At 45.8% G+C, this 12987-nt stretch overlaps 1 protein-coding gene across 1 annotated transcript in view; it reads right to left on the reverse strand.

Moving 5' to 3' along the window:
- Positions 1–12987, reverse strand: part of ENPP6 (ectonucleotide pyrophosphatase/phosphodiesterase 6) — an 88164-nt gene that overhangs the window by 46290 nt on the left and 28887 nt on the right. Inside the window, exon 2 of the mRNA XM_069493479.1 lies at positions 7085–7264. Within this exon, the coding sequence (XP_069349580.1) occupies positions 7085–7264 (180 nt within the window). The remainder of the gene's footprint in view (positions 1–7084; positions 7265–12987) is intronic.

Genomic DNA, 12987 nt, shown 5'->3' on the forward strand with positions numbered 1-12987 from the left:
ATCCAGAGAGAGGTCGCCAGAATCTGTAGCTGGCACTTGACCTTGCAGAACAAGCATTTCTTCCGCGATGGGTCCTACCCTGAAGGCTACAATTCCCATATTGGTTGTTCCTTTAAATGAGCAAGGCACTGAGGACTGTTAGAATGCAGTACAGTGTGGCCAAGGTCCCACGTCACCAGCCCCAGCTGAAATCTCCAGCTCAGGGCAGCGGACAGACAGCTCTGGAGAAATGGGGCCTCAGAGAGCCTTGGGGAGGGGGTGCTGCCTGCGGGGCAGGCCAGGTGCTGTGCCAGGGGACAAGGGGGTGAGCGGCCTGAGAATGGACCTTCACACTGTCCTGGTGCTGCAGTGACAGGAGCCCTGCAAACACAGTTCCCTCGTGCGCTTTGCCGTCACCCAGAACCTTGCTTCAGGCGCATTGGACGACTGGACCTGTGACTCACTCACCCCAGGGACGTCTGTCCCACCCACTGCCTTCCTTCCTCATCTCCTCCCTTCCCTCTTTTCTTTCTTCCTTCCTTCCCTTTCTATCCGTTTCCATTTTTCTTCTCTTTTTTTCCTTCAACACTAAAACATGAGATGACATAGTCTGTTTTCCATTCTCGATTGATTCAGAAAGAAGTGGCCACAGCGTAGCTGCAAGGAAACGTGAGTCTGTGTCTCCTGGTGCGTAGGCCACACAGGAAAACCACCACACAATGAACGTATCAGTCAACGGCGTGACCAGCGGATTTCCAAGTTTCTTTTTCAGAGAAACCCTTTTCCCAAAGGCGTCCCGGCCATCCCCTCCCCCTCAGCACCCTGGGAAGTCGAGGGCAGGTAAATGCTTGAAAACCCCTGGTAGGTGATCTTCAATGTGTCACCATGGACCCAGAGGTGCCAGTGACTTGCCCAAGATATATGGCGTGACCTGCAGTTGAGTTGAAATAAATTTGGAACAAAGCAATTTGGATGAAAATAATTTGGTTAACAAACCAATTTGGTCAAAACAATGATTTTCTTTAAAAGGGATATTTACAATTCTCTGGTTTTAGTGGGGGTTTTTTGGCAGTTTTTGGTTTCGTTTGTCTGCTGTTACTCATGCCATCCTCTCTTTCTTGTGTCTTTCCCAGTTCCTTTTCAGCCAATTCCCAGAGCTTGACTAGCAATGTCAAGAAATTAGTGGAAACAACCCAAGTCGCTTCTCGTGCTATAAAAACAATGCGTCTTTGCTACCAAAAACGCAGAAATTATAATGTTAAATAAATTAAACAGCTACGAAGCTCTGAGCTCGCCGGTGACGTCCTGGTTAATGAATCTGGCTGCTCCCTTCGCGGACCCCATGGCGTCAGCAGCACTGGGCACCCACGATGCCCGCTCCTCTCGCGCTTTCTTGGGGGCTCTGTGACAAGTGTGTGTCAACAGATGTCAACTGGCATCGCTTTCTCATATGAGATCGGGCCCTTCGTCAGATGGCTCCCTAGAAAGTGACGCTGCTTTCCTTTCCTTGTCACAGCGCCTCTGTGTTTTCTCCGGCGTCTGAGCCACTCTTTCTTGGTTTCCTTCGCAGGCCCACCCTCGTCCATCTGGTCAGTAAAAGCCACATTTCCTCGAGGCTGTGTCTGGGACCCTCTTCTCTCTCCACGTCTGTGCTCTCCTGGGCCAGCTTCTCCACACCCGCCGCGTCGCCGACCTCCCTCACACCTTTCTATCTCCAGCCTGCTTCTCCGAGCTCCAGCCCTGCTGGCTCAACATCCCAGAGTCGACTCCAAGCCAGTGTCCCCCTGCCTCCAGACTGCCCCAATTTCAGCAAAGAATCACCATCCGCACGTTCTGCAAGCCAGAGTCCAGGGCCATGCCTGTCGCTGCTCAATCCCTCACTCCCAAACCCAGTCCACCACCGGGTCCTGGCCATTCCAGCCCCTAAGGATGCCTCCAATCAGGCCACTTCTCCACTTCTCGCCACCTGTGTTGCCGAGTCCAGGTTCGTGCAATAATTTCCTGACTGATCAGTCGCCCCTCCTCCGTCCACCCTGGGTGCCTCCGTCCCCTTCTCCATGTTGCAGCCAGGGTGAATTTTTCAACATGCAAGTATCATGCTGTCACTTTCCTCCTTGAAACCTTCCAGTGACTCCTCATTCCTCTCGGGAGAAGAATAAATTCTTCAGCTGGGCTCCCAGAGCCTGGCCTCAGCCCCTCTCCGTCTTGCCCACACCACGCCCAGCCTTCCCTCTTTCGCCGTCCTCGCCCCTTCCAGGACCTTCAGTCTGCATGCTCCTTCTCACCAACACCCATCCTCTCAGATGTTGACTCTTGTCACTTTCCAGGGACACCTTTGTCAACCCTCTGAGCTGGAACCAGCCCCTTATCTGATGATGTCATCACACAGTATACTTTTCATTATTGCACTTTTAATAATCGTGCCTTCACAGTTATTTGGGTAAATACTAGATCCCCTGTCTCCTTCACTGGATGGGCTGCAGGGGGAGGCGAGCCCGTGTCTGCTTTTGCTCACAGCTGTCTTCTGAGAACCATTCCAGGGCCTCGAGTCACACCCTTTAAAGATGTTTTGTGAAGAAATGGATTTGCCCTGATTTGTAAAGGATGGAAGTTCGTCCCTGGATTGCTCTTTAAGACGTTCTAATCAACATAGTGGATGCTGCTGAAAAACTGTGTGCTCTTTTGGCCGAGATACCATCCTGCAAAAGGAGGCTGGGTGTGGGCATGTCCATGCTCGAATGCTGGAGACATCGCTTCTGCAGACGGCAGTCCGGAGGGGCAGCACCTCTTCAATTTCTCTGCAGCAGACGTGGTCAACGCCCAGAAACCCTGCACAGTTCTTTTGAAGATCGCTTTTTTGGAGACAATCTCACACTTGAAATGCGAATTTGTGATCTTTCTCTTGCTGGCACAGAAAAGAGCAATGCAGACCTTGCCAGAGTTACTGACAGAGGAAATGATGCAATGTGAATTCAACCCAAGGAGTCTTACAGAATTTTGACCCAAGCCTACCCTTGCCAGACAACTTTAATTACAGGAGCTTAGGTTTAATTTGATACTTTGATGAGTTTTTAACATGTTTCCATTGCATTAAAAAGTCAAATCAATTAGCTATCATAGGTATGTATATGTTAGCACGTCAAAGACCACTCGGCAGTCCTCATCATTGTAGTCTCCTATATTATGTGAGCATGAAATTGTGAGCATAGCGTATGCGGGTGTATTTTTCTAGAAAGGAGATCCACAGTTTTGATCAAGTTTTTACAAGCATAAGAGCCAGCAAACTATGCCCTAACTAAGGCCTCTTCCTTTTCTAAAATTACATAAATCTCAAAGTCTAATGTCAAACTGGTGATATTATTGGAAAATTTAGTGACTGTCCAGATCCCTTATATTTGCAGTGTTACATATTCGCCTGAAAAAAAATTCCAGTTTTTATCCCCATGTCTGGTGTAACGTGCAGAGAGGCAATGACCTAGCTGTCGTGTTAATTCATGCCTTTGCATGAGCGGTGCTGGGCTCCTAACTTCCCCTGTGCCTGAGACCTCATGGAACACTGTCAGCGACCCAGCAGGGCAAGAGAGAGGAAGCGGCTGCAGATGACCCACAATTCTTCACCAGTAGTCAACACGTGCCTCTTACTTTTCTAGATGAAATCGCCGTGATTATAACAACCAAAATTTGACAGGAGCCGAGCCGTGTCCCTACCCCTTAACTCCCTACCCAGCCCACTTCTGGAAAGTGGGGCCAGGTGGAAACGTGTCTTTCCCTACACAGAAGGTGCCTTGTTGTTCTGAACACCTGCCCAGGACAAGAAGAAGCCAGGAGAAGAGCCCAGACCCACACTCCGCACCGTCCCAGGGGCATGTGAGGGTCGCATCCAAGTCCTGGCTGCTGGCTGCAGGGAGCTGACGTTGCAAAGTGCATGATGAAAGGTGCAGAACCTAGAACCCCAAGAGTTTTCACCACAGACTCTTGAAAGGTTGTTATTTTTTATTCCTTTTCTTTTTTTGTATTTTATGATAGCTATGAAAATAAACTTAAAAACTGCAGCCACCATGTAAGGTAGCATGGATTATCCAAGAAAATCAAACTCTATTTCCATACAATATCTAATTATCCTCCCATATTATCTATTTTTCCTCCTTCCTTGAGTCATCCCTCTCTGCTTTGGGTTGCTGTCTAATATATTGGAGCCCCTTCCTTCTCTCCCTCAATAAAATTCCTTTGTCATCAAACTGGAAGGATGGGGTGGAGAAATAAACTTAGCGAACAGCACACACTCAGCTCTTGTCCTTTGCAGAACACTGTTGGGTCCCTTGCACAGTTCTGGCTGATTTCTGGGGTCTGTCCAAAAAAAACTTTGATTTAAGGCCCAGGATCATTTCCTGAGGCCTCTCTCTGTGCTCCACTCAATGGCACCATTGGGTGGAGCGCTAAAGGGTCTGTTGATGACACTGAATGTCTGAAGACTTAAGGGGGGGCATTTTGGAGTCTTCGCCACGGATCAATTCTCAGCCTGCTGCTTTATCTACCTGTCAGAAAGACGTGCACTACCGCCACTTCCCAATTGCACTTCTAAATATTGACTGAATGGCCAGACGCTAAGTGTCATACCCCAGCTCACTGGAGCAATGATTTTCCAGGCCTCATGGAGAGCTCTGTGCAACGTCCTATGGAGAGCAGAGAATGAAGAGGAGGATTTAAGAAGAAAAATAAAATCAAATCATGATTAGAAGAAATGCCCCTGCACTTCACTTAATCTTGCAGAGACTAATGAGCACTCACAGGGCTGGTGACTAAGGCTGGAAGGGACCAAGGTGGACAGAGAAAGAGCAGCAGTGACCAGGAGTCCCACAGCGTCCACCAGGAAGGACGGAGGGAGAGGGCAGTCCTGCAGGCAGGTGGGGCAGCGGGCTCTCAGCGAGCTCCGCTTGTGCATTCAGTTTAGAAGGACTGGACGGAGACTAAGAGACAGAGACTTTTTACTCCGTTTCTACGAAGACTTCAACACAGCCAGATCTTTAGCGAGTCTCCATTTAGGTCACTGAGGAAACTAGGAGACTATCTTTTTAGCTTCTTTCCTCCTGACAGTTAACACACTAAGAGATCTTAAGGCATTTTTGTCACATCACGTTAGCTGTGGAACTGTGAATCAAAGGAAGTGATTGGTCCCTTCTTGCCCTTAAGGAGCTATTTTGGAGGAGCAACAAGATATTTTTCATGCAAATTCGCTTTCAGATTTTTTTAGATACTCGGTGATATATAAAGTCAGAGTCTCCAAGATGAGGTACGGAATAATGCTCCGACCGGCTGCAGAGAGAAATGTGAAATACAGCGACCGTCCCTCTCTGGGACCTCCCCACTCTTTGCCACCAGCATCCCCACTATCCAAAAGGCCCCCGACAGGAGCTCATGTGTGGAGGAGGCCTGTGGGGTGTGGGGCAGGCTCTGTGAGAGCGGGATGCTCTTCGGAGCATGAAGAACTGAGGTTCCAAGATAGAGAAAGTTAAACTAACTTGATGTCGTGGAAGATGGCCCTGATTCATGGTGATAGACCTTGGATTTGTTTTAAGGTGGTGCCCGATCCATGCCCTCTACTGCTAGGCCTATGCGTGCATTTGGGGACAGTCCTACCTCCGAGAGTGCACAAAGGGCAGCAGAATATTTTCACTTCACACTGTGTCACACTGGGCTCAACCCCGAGCCCGGCTCCTCTTACAAGCCCGATCAGCCTGGCCCATGAACCAACTTGCTTCCTTAATCTAACGTCTGCCTCTACGCAAAGTCGAGTCTCCTCGTTAGGTCACGGAGTCCTTCCGAACCCTTCCTGTGCTCAGAAGGCTCCCATGTCAGCCGAGGTGGCTGCCAGGGACAGAATCCCAGTTGTCTCCTGAAGGAACCGTGAGCAATTCCCCTGCGACTCAGCTGGCAGAGCCGGCCTGTGTCCGTCTGTTCTCCGGCCCAGTTTTGAATTCCTGCGGCCTCCTCTGGCCCTCGCGAGCTCACCCCGGGATGCTGTCGCCAGCCGGGCCACTTCCACAGCCTCCCCCCCTGCCGGGCTGTGGGGCTGCCTTCCAGGTCTCCATCTGTCTGTGCTCCGTGCTCCTGCGGGAGCTGGCACAGCCCTGGTGCTCCTCTCCACAGGACCACCCCCAGGCACCATCCTCCAGACTCCTGCTGCTCCACGCCCTCAACACGGGCCATCTGGGTGCAGCCTGGGCCTGCTCACCCGTCTCCTCTCTGCCCTCTCCCTGCCACCCGCCCCACAGCCCGCCGCACTCTCACAACGCCATCAGCAGTCGCTGCCCCCAGCCCAGGCCAGCGCGGCCCCCTCCGCTGCTTCTCCCACCTCCTACCAGGCTGCTCTTGATTTTTTTCTAGGCCTCCCCTGATATCTTCTTCCCAACGGCGACCACCAGTATTACGCTATCAAGAATTAGGGGAAAGTGTCTACAGCCAGGTGCATGGGAAAGTCAAACTGTCCACTTACCTAAAGAGCAAATCCCACCCATGGAAAGACATTGGTAAGCTTATTATTTTGTTATCGCTGAATCCTCTCATCCTTAATGAAAGATATGAAACTGTCAAAATTGAGAGCGTCCCGAGGATACAGCAGTTTGCATGACTGCCCACCTCGCTGATCTGAGGTGCACGCAGGAGGAGTCTTAATCCAAAGGGACTTCATTTAATGCACCACCAAAAGATATGAGTGCTTTGAATTCTCTTTTGAATATTGATATTTTTCAGAGGAGCTCAAAAATCTCTAGAAATGGTGCACCAAATTCTTTGTTAAGGCAAATAAGCACCCTATAACTGATCTCTCCTGTATATACAAAATTTTGCACGTGAAAGAAAGGCAGGGTAGCCTGCAGTAGTGTTGCTGACCCAAGGGAATCAAGAAATGGCATTGTGTCTGGTCTGATGTTAGCGAGTTCAAAACAAAAATGTGTAAAACGTGTCCATAAGACATATTTCTTAAATAAAGATCCCATTTTCCAAACCCTGGCTTGGTATTCAAACAGTAACTCTACACCGGTTGCCCCCGGAGACTCCATGGTGTTTTGAGATGTGGCGGGTTGGGGGGCCTGAGGTCGGCACTCACCTGGCCAGTAGTACATGTAGACCTTCCGCTTGGCCTTGGTCAGAGTGACCCACAGAGGCTCCGATCCGTTCCACCAGAGAGGCATCAGGCTCTCTGTGTTGACACCGATGTCAAAGGACATGTTGGTGTTGGGGTCCCACATGTAGTTCCCGACCATCTGGTGGACCTCACAATGGCGGCCTGTATCAACGAGAACCCAAAACTGTCGGTTTATTGTGCTGGTCTTTTTCATTTTTATCTTTGTTTCCTGATTATAAAAGTGATTCATGCTCCTTTAGGAGGAACAGAACAGCATAAAGATTTGCTTTCGATTTTTTTGTTGTTGTTGTTAGTATGAGAGATGTTTCATCTTTCTTAAACTCTGCCATTAAGGCAAACAATCCATTGAGATGGCCACTAATTTGGTTGAGCGTGGGGTCATTTTGAAGTTAACCTCTCTAGTCTAGTTAAGTTACAATGAAGACATTGTGTGCAGGGCTTGAAGTCTAAATATGAATCAGAATGGAAATGCTTGGATTCTCCTAAGACTTGGGTTAAGTGCTCACCCTAGAGCCCTCTCTGCATCTTCCAAACCCACTCCCGTGAGACCAGAAATCTAGCTGTTACAGAGTTTATTCTCTCCTTCCTTGGATAAGAGCTGTCGCTTCAGCGCTGAACAATGCTACAACCTGTGACATTTGGAACACAATGGTGAAAAATAGATTCAACGTTGAGAAACAAAGGCAGAAAACAACTCTGCAAACGGAGTCCTATATAGCAATGAGGGCTGGTTCTGTTAGGCGCAACCTAGTCCCAGAAGACAAACCAGAAATGAGAGACGCGAGCGCTTGGACTCTTTTGAAACATTATGCTTAAATTATTTATTTTGGAGCAATCTGTTACATCTTTAAAGTAAAAATAACACAAACATTGGCAAGTGCATCAAAAATTGCTGCAATTTGAGAGAGCGTCATTTGGCACCAAAATGAAACATGCTTCGCCGCGCTCCCTCACTGTGCTGAATCAAAGTGGCTTTTTTGTGTTTGTTTTGCTGTTGTTGTATCTTCTCCCCCCACCACCATTTTATTTTTAAACAAAAACAAAGAGAAGCCATAAAGTACAATTTTGAAAAATTTGCACACTAAAAATATCATAAAGACAAACCTTTTATTTCATCCCAGAAAGCCAGGCATTCCACAAACCATGCTCTGAATGTAGAGCCCAGAGTGCCAAACAAAATGGTTCTTACCCAAAGCTGTAGGGCTAGTGTTTTGATCTTGACCAAAGCTTTCACATGCGTACTAATAAAATTTAAAAATAAAATAAAATAAAATAAAAACGTGGAGCAGTTTCTCCGGTGGTTAAAGAACTTATTACTTGTATTCATTCCTTCAACCAACATTTATTAAATGTTTTTCTATGTGTTAACACGCTGTGATAGGTGCAGAGATTCTAATCTGAATAAATGTGGTCCCCATCCTCAAGTGGCTTGTCATTTACTACTCAACAAAGGGTTCTCCTGGGGTTGGGGCTGAGAAGGAGACAGGGTTGCTGCCGTAACTTGAGAATCGCGGTGATCCCGCTCTGTTGCTGAGGATAATTCCTGTTATATTCTAACTAACTCATGAAAAGTCAGGGCCTACTTCTTATTGGTTCAACTATACTATCTTTTTCAGTATATAAACATTTAATAATATTAAGAGAGCCCCCCTTATGAGTAAAAGTTCTTATCTATTTTCTTTATTCAAAATGATGCGCTCCATATCAAAAATTTTTACAACCCTAACGATGCTTACTCATCCTTTTCACAAGGCAAGGTAATCACGGTAATATGCACAGGAAAATGTCTCCTTCAGGGACAGCCTTTCCCTGCAGATGCTCTCTAAGTGCAGGACTGCATCTCGCCTGGAGCCAGTGGACACGGCAATGGCGGCAGCACAAGATCGGAAGGGAGTGTGGAAAGCATTACAGACGTCGGCTACCAAAGAAGAGTCTCTGAATGAGCCACCAGGGAAGGACCAGGAGGGCTGGGATATCGGATATGGGAAGAACAGGAGCGATGCTGAGTGGGAGGGGTAGAGGGATCTCTGCTTCCAAGTTTGAACTGTTGGGACCATTTTAGGAGAAATGCATGGACCCAAAGGGAAGTGAGGGCTTCCTGAGACATGGTGTTCACAAAGTGCTGCATTCGGAGAAGCAGGAAGCAACCAAAAATAATTTGTAAAGTTCTTATAATCTGTTCTCGTCTATCTCAGAAGCCCCACAATATCATTTGGTAAAATTCCATCTTCTTTTCAACACAGCACTCTGGACCCTAACGTGTCCAGACTTTCTCATTCTCCTTGGTTCTCTGCTATCTGGGTAGACAGTTATAAGGAGCTTCCTGTGGATTGAAGAGTTGTTGTATGACTGGACTCTGTGTGTGTGTGTGTGTGTGTGAGAGAGAGAGAGAGAGAAAGAACATTCTATCAAAGAGCTTCTGTAGGGTGACGCTCTTTAAACAAGACGGTCCCCTTAGACTCCTAGTTAGCAAGCTGGTTTTATTTTTTGGTGGGCTGAGCTGGGAGGGTGCCCTAGTCCCCAGGGCCTTCCCTTTGCTCTGGGAAGGGCTGCCTTCCCTGGAAGCCAGCAGGAGGATGGTGCTTGGAATCCTCTCTCGCGGCAGAGCTGGATTTCCTGCCCACGAGCACCACGAAGCTGCCATCCTGTGTCTGCAGCAGTCTCGGCTCTTAAGCTGATCTCCCTACCTACCCTGTCTCTCTCTCTCTCGTTCTTTCAGTTTTATTGCCTGGGTAGTGGTGGCTGAGAGAACAGAACAGAACACAACACAATGTACCAGCTTCCGCAGCCCACAAGCTCTCATCTCCATATTCCTGCCTGACCCGTATCTATTTTTACACATCTGCAACTCTTCTTGATTTTTCTGCGGTTTGTGCTTTCCAAACAGAGCTTTGCTGTGGTTTGCTTATTTGGACCCTCTGCTCAAGGCTTGAGTAGAAACTTTTCTGACATCCTCACAAACCACAAATCTCAGGTGGTTTTCCAGTACGATGCAAGGAATGTCTATTTCTGCTCTTCCTTCTCCAAATGACAACTGTGGGTGCTTTGAAGTTTGCCTTTCTCAGAGAGAGCTCCTGGAACAGTTCCCGTTCCTGGGACTGCTGCATGAACAGGACAGGATGTGACACCTTCAGTTTTTATTCCCCAGAGTCTTATTCAAGTGTGTTCTGATGTAATGACCATCACTAGAAGTTTCTTGGCAAGGACTGGTAAACCTCTGTATCATGTTATTATAAGTTCTCAAACATCTGAGAATTGGCTGGACTTCACACTATATGAGAAAATAGAGGATCCGTCCATCCTATCTGTAACTGATGGTCACAAAGTCTTTCTCCTTGACCAGCTTGAATCAGGCTCCCCTAAGCCCTCTGCCTGACTAGACTCAACCTTGGGCATCCCTCTCTGTCCTTGTAGAGGCCAGTATGAGCAAGAATCCTGCCAAGTCGGTTCAGTGAAAACCCTCCATCCTTGGTATGTGACCACCCTCAATATCTTATCTGTCTCCAGCAAGAGTTCTGTTGAGCTGACGTAGCCAGAATCCCTCTACCCCTGTGTTTCCTCATAGTAATTTCCCACCACTGCCCCCACCCTACTTCTTGGCTACCAGTCCCCACTTGTCCTTGTTGTATTTGGAGTAGAGCCCGATGCTCTCCCCACTGCAAGACTCCATTGCAGCGGTCTCTATACCTGTTGAATGGTTCTGCCTTGAAGAAAGTCTGCCGTGCCATCTTTAAGAAGTGTCATAAATAAATTTTTCTTTAACAATGGATATTTATAAGGTTGATAGTGTTCAGTCTTAATTTTTTATCATTATTTTCAAGCAGTAAGTGTCAGTTCCTTTTACAGTTCCTTGCTTCATTTGTTCTATTTTTTTATTCACTCAGTGTACATTTGTTAAATAATTTTTACAGGCTAGGCATATAAAGATCAAAAGATATGATCCCTGTCTTAGACTGGCTCACAGCTTGGTATGGAGAGTACCATGGCACAGCAGTTAAGGGAACAAGTCTTGGAGTCAGATTGCAGAGGTTCAAATACAAGCTCTACTATTTACTGTCTGCATGACTTTGGATAAGTAGTTTTGACTCTCTGAAGCCTCAATTTCTACATCTGAATAATGGGCTTAATAATAGCTATTGTGAGATATATACATATACAGTCCTCCTTTTGCATGGCAGTGTGAGATCATATAAATGGCCATGCAAGCTGAAACCATACAAAGCTATCTTAATAATCAGTGGGAAAAATTATGATTGTTCTGTGACCTTTAAAAATTTTTGCCAAAATATTAAAAATTCTCTTACTGTCAGTTATAACTACAGGGAAATGAAAAATTATAAAATAATCATTTATTAGTATAGTATAATATGAAATATTAGAAATATTGAGAATTAAGGAGGTTTTTTTTTGTTTGTTTATAAGAAACTTTAAGAATGGTTGGAACAGAGCTTGCCTGCTTCCTCTAGAGATGTAACACAATATGAGTGAGCATCTCTTTTATGCCTTGGTTAATTGCCATATGGTTTCTAAGTTTAGATCAGTTTCCAACATTTCATCCATTGTGCTTTAATGTCATGAAATATCTCCAAGAATTCCACTGAGGTGAAATTTTTTTGCTAGTATCACTTTCTCTGAGATATCTTCATCCTTTTTGTCACAACCATTTTCTTATGTCAATAAATTCACCTTCACTAAGTTCCTTGGGCTGCATAGCTAGGGCTTCTTAAATGACTCCACTGTCAATATCTAATTGGTCAACTATTTCTTCTATAATTCCATCTACATTTGATTCAAATCCTGCAGAATTTTTTCCAGTGCAGTGAAAGTTTCTGCCATCCTGCATGCATATTACTTGGTGTTACTTTCTGCCATGATGCTTAAATGATTTTAGTTGCAGATTTCACGTCATATTTCTTCCAAAGCTCAGCTAAAGAAATTGCATGATCTCCTATTGTGGCATCAATAACCTGTCTGAAAGTACATCTAAAATGATAGGCTTTAAAAGTTAAAATGACTCTGGTCCACTTGCTGGATTATTGAAGTTGCTTTTGTAGCAAAAAGCAAATTTTCACATGTTCATTCAAGTTCCCACGAGAATCAGGGTGACCTAGAGCATTATCCAATAATGCTAATGTATCAAAAGTTAAATTATATGGATTTATTACTGGGAGACAAGGAAGCAACACAACAACATACTTTGCTGTCTGTGCATGAGCTAATGAATGGACGAGCAGCAACCAATCACCAGCAGACTTTGAAAGAAGTGATGTGATTGGCCACTAAGCATGATACTCATTTGTTATTTGCATAGTGATTTGTGGACGGAGGAGATAGCAGTGAAGTTTTTTATAGTTTATGCTACAATAGCTCCAATTAGGGATGCCAGGTTTATTTTAGTTAATATATTGCAGAAACTGAAATTTGAATCATGTTATTGAAGAACTGGTATTATTTAACTAAACTGTGGTAATTAAGTTTTTGCATATCTGAACTGTGCAAACAATGGATGTGTGTGTGTATAGACACATATATGATTATATATAGCACATGGTAAGCACTGTTAATATTAACTTATATGTTATTATTAGAGGAGAGCGTCATATAAACAAATGTAATCCCAAGGTCAGTTGGAGCTTTCTCTCTCATGAGCTGGTTCAAACCCTGTTTCCACAAAGATTCCCCTAATTCCCCCAATTATGTACAAGAGATTCACATAATTGCAGGCATCTCTGCCTCTAGACTTCTCCTTCCATAATATATGGCACCTAGAAAAGAAACTCAGCCCTTTGCTATACGACACAAAGAAACCCCCTCACATGAAATATTCCTGAGTAGAGTGAACTTTACTGGGGCTTCAGTGGAGT

Source organism: Eulemur rufifrons, chromosome 18 (genome assembly GCF_041146395.1).
Source record: "Eulemur rufifrons isolate Redbay chromosome 18, OSU_ERuf_1, whole genome shotgun sequence".
NCBI classification, from domain to species: domain Eukaryota; kingdom Metazoa; phylum Chordata; class Mammalia; order Primates; family Lemuridae; genus Eulemur; species Eulemur rufifrons.